Source organism: Poromitra crassiceps (genome assembly GCF_964638095.1).
Source record: "Poromitra crassiceps genome assembly, chromosome: 17".
Classification (NCBI taxonomy): Eukaryota; Metazoa; Chordata; class Actinopteri; order Beryciformes; family Melamphaidae; genus Poromitra; species Poromitra crassiceps.
Genome location: NC_139635.1, coordinates 21,194,577 through 21,206,905, shown reverse-complemented (window position 1 = coordinate 21,206,905; position 12,329 = coordinate 21,194,577). Strand labels below are relative to the sequence as shown.

At 42.8% G+C, this 12,329-nt stretch overlaps 1 protein-coding gene across 1 annotated transcript in view; it reads right to left on the bottom strand.

Moving 5' to 3' along the window:
• LOC310792251 (NLR family CARD domain-containing protein 3-like) overlaps nucleotides 1-12,329 on the bottom strand; it is a gene marked incomplete at its 3' end in the record, with an annotated part of 117,627 nt that overhangs the window by 34,154 nt on the left and 71,144 nt on the right. The window contains exons 8-10 of the mRNA XM_083653976.1: nucleotides 9,808-9,918; nucleotides 4,765-6,547; nucleotides 2,598-2,792 (exon numbers count right to left, since the gene is read on the bottom strand). Of these exons, the coding sequence (XP_083510102.1) occupies nucleotides 2,598-2,792; nucleotides 4,765-6,547; nucleotides 9,808-9,918 (2,089 nt within the window). The remainder of the gene's footprint in view (nucleotides 1-2,597; nucleotides 2,793-4,764; nucleotides 6,548-9,807; nucleotides 9,919-12,329) is intronic.

Genomic DNA, 12,329 nt, shown 5'->3' with positions numbered 1-12,329 from the left:
ATTTATAAAAAAAATAAAAATAAAAATAATTTAAAAAAGGGCGATTTCCCGGGATTCCGGGAAATCTTTCTTAATTTCCCGTTTCCCGCTATGCCTCATTTTCGGGAAAAATATTAAACCCTACTCTGTGCATGTATATGGAGAGATAGCGGAATCTCTGTCTGTGGCGAGATCGCGGTGTCTCTGTCTATGTGAGACTGCTGTGTTTAAAACAGCTGCGGAGGCCTAACTTACTGTATGGATTTTTAAAGGCAACAACATTCCTTTACTTTATATCTACTGTATTAATTTAATACATATACAAATGTCAATTCAATGGTAATCTGCTTGAGAAATAAAGAAAAAGAAAACAATCGGTTATATCATCCGCTTCGCTTATAGTGATCAGTTTGATTTGTCCCAAGGTGATCACTATAAGAGGAGTGCACTGTATTATGGTAACAGCTCAGTGCCTCAGAGCAAGAAGGTCTCGGGTTCGAACCCCGGTCTGTTCTCCCTGTGTTTTTATCCTCGGTGATTGTTTTGTATTCCCTGTATCAATGTTGACATTCACCAAATAAAGTCAATCAATCAATCAATGCTAGCAAAATACATGTAATATCCCTGTTACAAAATAAGGAATAACACAATTGGCTGGTTGTAAACTCTCTCTCTCTCTCTCTCTCTCTCTCTATCTGTATGTGTGTGTATAGGCTATGTGTGTATATAACCTTAAAACAGCATCAACTTTACAGGCAAGCAACTTTAATAAGGCTACTATTTTCAAATAGCCTAGTGTTACAAACAATTTGACAAAGGGGTTACAAGTGAATGCATAATGTACATTTTATACGCAGGCCAATGCAATTCAGGATACTTAAAAAGGCTGTATGATGTAAACTTAACATGATGACAAGACACAGATAGACAGGCCATGCATAGCTTAACTAGATAACTTTATGGAATTATCGGATGAAGATCGGAAGAAGGCATGGTGATGAACACGCCTAGATATAGCCAAAGCTAACGTTAATGAACGTTACCTGATGCCCGGTCTGAAGTGGTGTCGTGCGGGTATGTGGTGATATGCACCCATCCGAATTAGAACCCATCTTCGTCGGCGATTCCTTGAGGCGGCACGTCTTCTCATTAGATGCATCAGGACATTGTTTTCTAGTCGCATTCTAGATTCTCGTTGGAACTGGATATTTTGCTTGTTTATCGAACACTGGTGCATTAACCACAGAAACGCAATCAAACAAATTAGCCAGATACGCTGCTGACGCTCCATGTTTGCGGTTTGCTTTTTTTCCGGGTGAAAGAAGAAGAGGGAGGAACTGGAACGTTCAAATTTCCCTCTTTCCGGTAAAATTCCTGACCAATGAGAGAATAGTTTGGTCGCACATGGGATTTATTTACAACTCTGGACCGCTTTGAGCCACTGTTAAACATTGCCGTGTGAACACAAACGAACCAAGGGGACATCTGCAACAATTGTATCATTAAGCCCCTGAATCGGAACAAAGCAAACGACCCACAGGTGTGAATACGCCCTAAAACTTGGTGAAACATTGAGCCGCCGACTCGTGCCGAGGACAGAGATGGAAAGAGCTTGTGACAGATCGGCTGTGGTGCCAACGACCCTCCGGGTTATGGGATAGCAGGTGAAGGTGAATAGCCTATTGCAAGTAGGCTACAATGTACAAGATTTCTCAATTACTTTACCATAACCCCTCCTTGCGATGTGATAAAAGTTCCTCAGTGTATTATAGTTGAGAATAATCTGCTGGTTACCCAATTTTAGCAGCAGAATTTGATGTCCTTGCGTGGCACGTGCATAATGAGTGGTGCAAAAATTTAGGAAGTATGGTATTTCTGTGAATGACATGGTGCAGTTCTATAGAGCAGCAGTGGAGAGCATCCACATGTATGCTATAACGGTTTGGTTTGGAAACCTGTCAGCTGAGGACAGGAGACAGTTGGATAGAGTGGTGCACAGTGCATCCAAAATCATCAGATGCAATCTCCCACCCCTAGCAGAAATATACAAGGCTCGGCTTAAAAAGAAGGCCCTGAAAATTTGAAGGGACCCGTCCCACCCAGCAAAAAACCTCTTTAACCTCCTGCCCTCTCAGACAAGATTCAGAAGTGTTAAGACCAAAACATCCAGGTTTCAGAACAGCACATACCCTGAAGCTGTCCACCTTCTAGACATCTTACACACTAACTGTACAATTCAGATAATGCACTTGTAGCACTTTCCAGAGGGCCTACATTGCACTTTAAACATTATATAGTGTTGCTGCTCCCACCTGGTGTTTACAGCGTTGCAGTAATGTATTACGATGCAGTATTGTCAAATCATACTCTTTGTTGTTTCTTATTATGTGAATGCATTATGTGACTGTATGTGCTTGTCTTTGTATGTGAGCTCACTAAGACAAATCCCAATCAACTTGTTGACATGGCAATAAATATTGAATCTTGAAACAGAGAACAGAGAACCAACATTGCCCACATTGCCCAATTTATATAGAGATAGATAGATAGATAGATAGATAGATAGATAGATAGATAGATAGATAGATAGATAGATAGATAGATAGATAGTGTCTGACCTGAGAGTCTCCAGTCTGCAGTGTGGACTCTCCAGTCCCTCAGACAGCACCTTCACTCCCAAATGCAGATTCCATTCTGAATACAGATTCATGTTGCTGTGACTCAGGTCCAGCTCTGTCAGATGGGAGGGGTTGGACTTCAGGGCTGAGGCCAGGATTTTACAGTCAGTCTCTGACAAGTTGCAGTCCCTTAATCTGAATAAAGAATAAAGGAGGAGTTGGAATTCAGAGCTGAGAACAGGACTTCAGAGCTGAAATCTCTGAGAGTTCAAAGTTAGAAACTGAGACTACCAAGCAAACTTATACAGCATACTACTACTACTACTACAACTACTACTACTACTAATGATAACTACAATAATTGAAACAACCGCCTGACACCTTTTAGACACAGATTTTGTTTGGGTTTAGTTATTTTTATGGTTTAGTATTCTGATATTTCTGACATGAGCTGAAGGCAGGAGAAGACAATGGGGATCTTTCATAGATATTACACCAATAAAGAGTTGACCGAGAGACTAAAGAATGAAACTCAACAAACAAACTATCTGTTAGATCGGTAACTGGAATGTGAAACTGAACCTGGGACAGTAATGACTTTACTCTATTACAGTAAAAAGTAATGTGATTACAGTGACACATTATATTACACCCAACACTGCTGTACCACTGCTGTGTATTTCGTATGATTGAGGAACTATAGATCTTTACTATAATTCTGATGGTGTCAGGTATAAAGTAAGGTTGTCAATAGTATCCTCAGTGTGGAGTCACCCACACAGGGCCTTAGACCTCCATGCACCGAAGGTCTCTCAATACTGCGGTGTAGCACTAAACTCTATTGCAGCGGATTGGGCGTGATCAACTCTTCCGCGGGCAACGTTGCAGACAGAGTAGGAAGGCTGATCCGTGAGCGGCTGCTTCTGGGATGCGGGTCGGGGTCATAATCCAACCCGTTCTCACTCTGAGCGCGTAGCATATTGACGCTTTGTCCCGTCCCTTGTGCGTCGCTTGTTACTAACATGGTACCCTTGAGCGACACATTAAACGACTTGGGCTTTCAGACTAAACTCAATGGAAACCCATGGAAGTCATCTTTGACGCTTATGGCAACTGCTCCCCTATTAGCCTAACTGCTCCCCCATTAGTCAACTGTTCCCCCATTAGGGTCTGGAGGACCTAACCTCTCCCATACCCTAACCCTAAACCTAACCTCTCCCACCCCCCATGCCTAAACCTAACCTCCCCCAGACCCTAACCCTAACCTCTCCCACCCCCCATGCCTAAACCTAACCTCCCCCAGACCCTAACCCTAAACCTAACTTCTCCCACCCCCCACGCCTAAACCTAACCTCCCTCCAGACCTTAAGGGAGCAGTTGACTAATGGGGGAGCAGTTAGGCTAATGGGGGAGCAGTTGCCATAAGCGTCAAAGATGACTTCCATGGGTCTACATTGAGTTTAGTCAGAAAGCCCAAGTCGTTTCATGGGTCGCTCAAGGGTACCATGTTAGTAACAAGTGACGCACAAGGGACGGGACAAAGCGTCAATATGCTACGTGCTCGGAGTGAGAACGTGTTGCATAATCGGCCTCGGCTGGGTCTACTGGGCGAGGGTGTATGATGTTGTCAGACCCGAAACACCCCACGACCCCAGTCAACATCACTGATGACGCGTCCCAGCGCATGCTGTAGCATGTATTCTGAACCTCTATACATTTGAAACATACAATACTCTTTTGCAACTGTATACAGCAGTGCTTTCTCTTAATGAAAAATTTAACATACTACAGATTTTCCCCTCCCTATCGCACTTCAACAAGCTAAAAGAGTTGTGATAGGCTGATGACTAGTGCAGGGGTAATCTGCTGTGTTGTGATAGGCTGATGACTAGAGCAGGGGTAATCTGCTGTGTTGTGATAGGCTGATGACTAGAGCAGGGGTAATCTGCTGTGTTGTGATAGGCTGATGACTAGAGCAGGGGTAATCTGTTTCATCTGGTTTAGATTATGGACAAGCATGCATCTGTCTGTCCAATGTTTATTTTGTCACCCCCCCCCATATTGAATATAATATTTTGCCTGGTATCGGTATCAAAGTTAGAAATAACCCTAGTATAAAGGTCACTCAACACTGTTCTATACTGTTGTTATTCATATCAGGACTAACCGAGCCTTCTTGCAGTTTCTCACAGCTGGGATCAGCCTCTGTCGTCCCGCCTGTGATATGTTGTAGGCCTCCAGGTCCAACACATCCAGAACCACATCTGACATCTCTAGCATGAAGCCTAGAGCTGAGCAGTGGATCTCAGAGAGTTTACGCATTGAACTGTTCTCTGACTTCAGGAACTGTAGGATCTGCTTATGCACTGACTTGTCGTTCATCTCCACCAAACAGTGGAAGATGTTGATGCTTCGGTCATGAGAGGTATTGGACATGGCCATCTCCTTCAGGTGGTTGATGGCTCTCTCAATGCTTTCTGATCTGCTCTCTGTCTGACCCAGCAGGCCTCGTAAGAGTCTCTGGCTGGACTGCAGTGAGAGGCCATGAAGGAAGCGGACAAAGAGGTCCAGGTGGCCATTTTCACTCTCCAGGGATTTGTCCATGGCTGCCTTCAGGAAGACATGCAGGGATTGTTCACTCTCTTCAGATCTACCCAAACCTTTCCCAAAGAATGTGTCCAGTACCTGCACTTCCGTGTTTGTGTGACAGTGGAACATGTAGACAGCAGCCAGAAACTCCTGAAGGCTCAGATGGACAAAGCAGAAGACCTTGTTCTGGTACAGCCCACACTCCTCTTTAAAGATCTGTGTGAACACTCCTGAATACAATGTGGCTGCCTTCATATCAATGCCACACCCTGTCAGGTCTGCTTCATAGAAGAGCAGGTTGTTTTGATTCAGTTGTTCAAAAGCCAGTTTTGCCAGAGAGAGCATCATCTCCTTGGGCTCCTTCTCATGTATCTTGATGTTCCTCCGTTTAGTCTGAACCACCAGGAAGTGGATGTACATCTCAGTCAGGGTCTTTGGCATCTTTCCTCTCTCACTGGTTATCAACAGATACTCCAGAACTGAAGCAGTGATCCAGCAGAAGACTGGGATGTAACACATGATGTAGAGACTTCGTGAAGCCTTGATGTGGGAGATGATGCTGCTGGCCTGCTCCTCTGTGAATTTCTCCCTATTACTGAATTTCTTACTGAAGTAGTCCTCCTTTTGATTGTCAGTGAAGCCTCTCACCTCTGTCACCACGTCAACACAGTCAGTAGGGATGTGATTGGCTGCTGCAGGTCGTGTTGTTATCCAACGGCAAGCAGCGGGAAGCAGATTCCCCTTGATGAGGTTTGTGAGCAGCACGTCCACTGAGGTCGTCTCTGTAACATCAGTCAGGATCTCGTTGTTCTGGAAGTTTAGAGGAAGTCGACACTCATCCAGACCATCAAAAATTAACACAAACTGGAACTTGTCAAACCTGCAGATTCCTGCTTCTTTGATCTCAGGAAAGAAGCGATGGATAAGTTCCACCAAGCTCAACTTATTCCCTTCCAGCAGATTCAGCTCTCGGAAAGGTAATGGAAATATGAACTGTATATCCTGGTTGACTTTGTTTTCAGCCCAGTCCAGAATGAACTTCTGTGTTAAGACTGTTTTCCCAATGCCAGCCACTCCCATTGTCATCAATGTTTGGGTTGTTTTTTCTCTTCCAGGTATGGGTTTAAAGATGTCTTCACATCCGATTGTTGTTTCTGATCTCTGTTTTCTGGATGATGCTTCAATCTGTCTGACCTCATGTTGACCATTGACCTCTCCACTCCATCCCACTGTGAGGTAAAGCACTGTGTAGAACTGATCCAGACGTGTTGGGTTTACTGCTTCAGGAAGCCCCTCAAACACAAACTTAACCTTCTTCATCAGATTGGATTTGTGTTGACGTTGACACGCAGCAAGAGTTTCTGAATGAACAAATGATTAAATCAATGAGAGGTGAGTAAAGAGTAATACAAACATTTCCCTGATAATTGACACATTCCCAACTCCAAGGACTCTATTCAGCTCATTACTGGAGGGTGGACAAGCAGGTCCTGACTGGGTGTAAGGTATAAGGTATTATATTATATTATATTATATTATTATGTTATAGCTGTTACAATCACTTATGATCAAAAACAGTGTGCAGAATATTCAGTTCTAATATAGACACAATATACACACAATCCTAATTTGAATTTAAAGATAGAGGGTCAAACTATACAAGTAAAATCAGTGAAGCTTCTAGGGCTTTGGCTTGACTGAACATTGTCTTGGTCCGATCACATCAATAAAATAGTTGCCAAGATGGGCAGAGCAGTCGCCATTACACGGAAATGTGCACTGTTTCTAACATCAGCATTGTTTCATCAACTTGTTTGTTCATTGGTTTTATGTCTTCTGGATTATTGCTCGGCTGTGTGGGCATCTGCTTCTGGTGGTCTACTTAGAAACTTACAGGTTGCACAAAACAAGGCAGCTAGACTGGTCCTGGGCTGTTCCCCTAGGTCTTATGTAGCAGATATGCATGCAGGATAATCTTCACAAACATGGACCGCTTTTATGACTTTTGAAGCATAAATGTGTTTTTAAAGGGCCCATATTTTGCTAATATAATGTATTATTATTTTATTGTTGGCCTCCAGTAGAGTAACTTATTGCATCATTCATAGTTAAAAAAAAACTCATTGTTTATCTTGTACTGGCTCTCACTGCCCCCTTCAGTTCACCCTCTGTCTGAAACGCTCTGTTTTAGGTCCTGTCCCATTAAGAACCCCCACCCTCCGGGAAATACTCCAGGCGGTCAGGAGGAGGAGGCGTAACTGCCTGCGCATGTAACAGAGATCTCCGTGGTAGTCTATCAGCGGAGACCTGCTGTGATTGAGTCCTCTCGGTCTTCATGATCGTCAAGTCGCCTTCGAAGCATGAAATGCGATTATAACGACCTAGTTATGTGGCTTAGCCTTCCCAAATGTTGACGGTAGTTTTTTAGAATTTAATACATAGAATTGGGAACGTTACATTCAATTTCATTCAGACTGCCTGGCACTCAATCGCCGCCATTTTCCCCCGGAGCTTCCACAGGAGGAGGGAGGGTGTAGTGACGCACATACAGAAGTGGAGTCACAGCCATGTTGGAGAGAGCCTGGTGACGCGGGGTTAGGTTGACAAGTCGGCAGTGTACTGGAGCAGTCAGAACAGGGAAGGGAGGGGCAGGGAGGACGAATGAAGGCTATGGCGCACGCGCACTGCCGGCCCGGGCTAGGCTTGTCATCACCATGGTAACAAGTCCTACCTTACGTCACTAGAACTATGGCTCTCGCACAAATCGGCACAAATCCATGTCCTCTCGTCTACGAGACTTCATGGGGGGGAGGGGAGGTTCATGGGGGTAACATTAAAACACCTTCACCTATTTATTTGAAGCTTAGCCCATGTTTAATATGACCATCCAAGATTGTAACAACATATATATGATACAAAATTAAGAAATGCATAATATGGCCCCTTTAAAAACGATTTTCAGAAAACATTTATAAAGTCATACAGTAGGTCCTCGTTTGTGAAGATTATCCTGCTGAACACAAATTACCACTCCCATAAACGTTTGTTAACCACAGACCTTATTTCATGCATTTAACTGAAATCCCCATTCTAAAATTCCATAGCCTTGGTGGTGATTTCTGGTTAAGCGTAATTATATATATTTTTAATCATCCCTACGGTACTCTATTAGACTATTAGCTCAATGGCTCATGTTATCGTAGATGGACACATTTCAAAATGGGTGCCGGTGTCTAAAGTGCATAACTTGAACAGGTTATAATATACTTAAGGCATTCAGTGGCGGTTTTAGCCCTTTTATTCAGCAAGCTGTGGCCTACATTCGTAGTACCCTAGCCAGAGAGATAACAGCCAGAGAGAGAAATTAGTGCAGGCCACCAATCACAGATGACCATACAGCGAGCTCCACCCATCAAAGACATTGATATTACATTGTAGAGTTGTGGGTAGTGTAGTACATCTCCATGAAATCTAATAAAACATGTTTTAAAATAAACAAGGATGCTATACAGATTTGTGGCTTCTATAGCTTGCCCGTGGTAAGTCTACCTTGGGTGGTTATGAGAATACGGCTAATAATCAAAATCTCAATGCAGAATATGAATGGGGAAATTCTCTTCCAGAACCGTGACGTCACAGAACAGTCACGTGACTGTTGAGCTCTATCATGGTGCCGTAAGGCAACTAACTCTAACCCTAAATAAACTAGACACAAATAAGTTTGATGACATAATCATATTAATAACATCAATAGACTACTTGCACAACTCCACTACTTCCTGAAATGAGTAGGGCATCTTGGTTTCCTGTCCTACACTATTGGATGAACTGATTAATGTCAGGTGTGCCTGATCACTGTTGTTATGACTGCAGCAGTCAGGCACACCTGACATTAATCAGTTCATCCAATAGACCAAATCAGCGGGATGTTTACATTTACTTCCGGGTACCCCTGAGGTCCACACATTATAATGGCGGTGGACGGCACAAACTGACATGTTGAAGACAAAAACAGACAAAGAAGACAAAAATGGTTCGTCCGTGTTGTGTTGTTGTTTAATATCATTCATAACAACACTTTCACTAACGTTAGTGGAGACCAGACTAGCTAATTTACCTGTTGGACCAGACTAGAGTAGACTTGAAGCTAAATTAAATTGACCTGGCGTCAGTAGCTCTGTCTGTACCAGGCTCTTTCTCGCCGAGAAGAGCCTGGTGACGCGAGGTTACTCTGTCTGTAACGTAAAAAAACAGCGAGTTTGACAGACAAACAAACTTTATTAGCTAGCTAACACTACATAAAACAAACACAGAAGAAAGGCTAGATACGTCGGACAAGCATGTTTACCAACCGTTTAACCATTTAAATTGAAAGTAGTCGGCCGAAAACAACGAGAGGGTTTGACAGCATTTATATGACAACACGCACATTTAAACCTGCCGCCTTTCCCAAGTGGTACCCGGAAGTAAATTTGTTTACATGGTGACGTCACGGTGATTTGGTCTATAGTGTAGGACAGGAAACCAAGATGCCCTACTCATTTCAGGAAGTAGTGGAGTTGTGCAAGTAGTCTATTAGACTAATTAATTGTAAATAAATATAGTATCTGATGGCTCCTACCTGTTCTGCGTATGCATTTGGCAATTGGCGTTATGACGAGCAGCAACATGAAGATGACAATGAAGATGGTGACTATTCTCCCTGTTCTCCGTTTGCCTTCTCCATCAGACTCTACAGACAAATAACAGCAACAAGTCTGTTTACATGGACATAGTATTCTATGTATGTAGTTAAAAGCTTGACCCAATTCCAATGTTTTTGGGGTTTGATTGTCTGAATATTGATATCAAATCAATGGGTATTCCTGTATACTAAAATGGTGTGTATATATGTATGTATATGTATGTATATATATATATATATATATATATATATATATATATATATATATATATATATACATACTGTATATACACACACACACACACACACACACACACACACAGATATGCATATGCATATGCATATATATATGCATATATATATATATATATATATACACACACACACACGCACGCACGCACGCACGCGCGCACACGCACACACACACACACTCAGACTTGCAGCTTTAATTCTGGGGTATTTACATCCAAATCAGGTGAATGGTGTTAGGAATTACAATACATTTTAAGGGACCAAAATTACATTTTAAGGGAGCAAAATAAATAGTTGGACAAACTAATATAATCATGCAATCGTCATTGTGTCCCAAAATTGAAAGCTCTGTTCAATTGTTTGCCGGTGTTGTTCTCTTGCGTTGGCAAGGAGATGTTTGTTATTTTTGAACAACTGCCAGTCCTGCCCTATCTTTATTTCTAAAGGCTTGGGGAGGAGCTAACCTCTCCCAGACCCTAACCCTAACCTCTCCCACCCCCCACGCCTAAACCTAACCTCCCCCCAGACCCTAACCCTAAACCTAACCTCTCCCACCCCTCATGCCTAAACCTAAACTCCCCCAGACCCTAAACCTAAACCTAACCTCTCCCACCCCCAACGCCTAAACCTAACCTCCCCCCAGACCCTAATGGGGGAGCAGTTGACTAATGAGGGAGCAGTTGCCATGAGCGTCAAAGATTACTTCCATGGGTTTACATTGAGTTTAGTCTGAAAGCCCCAGTCGTTTCATGGGTCGCTCAAGGGTACCATGTTAGTAACAAGCGACGCACAAGGGACGGGACAAAGCGTCAATATGCTACGTGCTTGGAGTGAGAACGTGTTGCATGGTAACAGTAGCATCATCAAGCTCCAGTGCATGAAATATAGACCAGTCTGTACACATAAAACATCCTTTTAATGTCTTGATGGAGTCATCAGTCCACACATTAACAGTCTTATGTACAGGTTGCTTGACTTGAAGATTGATTTATACAAAGGAATTAAATGTATCGTGTTGTGGTCTGAATTCGAAATAGGGGGCTTTGACTTTGCGAAGTATGCACCCTTTATATTTCCATAGCATTTATCTAAGATCTTGTTATTTTGGGTGGCGCTGTTACGGTCTTCAAAACATGAAATAAGGCTCAACAGAAGACCATAACATATTGGGACACCAGGCAGGTTACACAATTATTCAAATAAGGTTTATTTTAACAAAAGTGGAGAAAATGACCAAAGTAACAAATGATATAAAGAAAGGAGGCTGAAGATCCGGCCAAACTAAGGAAAAGGCCTGGGCCAACCCCTTTGGGCCGTCGAAGCCAGCTAATGTCCTGAAGACACAAAAAAGGACAAGGGGTTAAACAGGACCATTACGAAAACACAACTACCGGCAGTGTTGGGCAAGTTACTCTGGAAAAGTAATTAGTTACTGTTACTGATTACTCCTTAAAAAAGTAATAAAAGTTACTTTACTGATTACTTTTTCAAAAAGTAACTAGGTACGTTACTAGTTACGTTACTAGTTACTTTTATTTTTATTTTTTACCCCAAATACCGTCTAGCATGTCACTGTATTCATTATTTTCACTTTGGTATTATATAGGCTATGTTAAACGAAAAGCCAAAGGCATTTTACTTTGAAATTCGGTTAGAAAGAACAGGAAGTGGTGTGTTAAGACTGGCTAGCTTCACACGAAATGAAATCAGACAGTCACACAGTCAGATAACGTGAGTGAAAGATGCTGTTACTGTCGGAAACTCGGAGTGGTAATACAACAGCCTCAATGCAAACGTTTCAAGCTTCGTTGCTGAAAGAAAAGTGATGATCTGTCAACATTCCCTGGGCCGGCCCGTCTGACTACGGTGAGAAAGGCTTTTACGAGAAGGTTAGGAAGTAACTGTGTACAACACTGACTTACCCAAAGTGTATCTGTTAATCCAGTGAACACACCCAAGTCTACCTCACCCAGCGTCGCCTTCAATTTAGCCTCCATCCCCGCATATTCTCTCTCGAGGTAGCCAGGTTTCTCTTGCTCGTCTCCTTCTTCTGACTCGGTTTGTTTTGAAAGCCAGCGCGCACGCTCTGACGCTGTATCGCGCACACACACTATGCGTATATGTGTGCGTCGGCGTCCTCACGGTCCACCTGACTGAGACTGAGTCCGTAAGGATAAAATGTTTTCTTTTACATAGAAAACACTGCA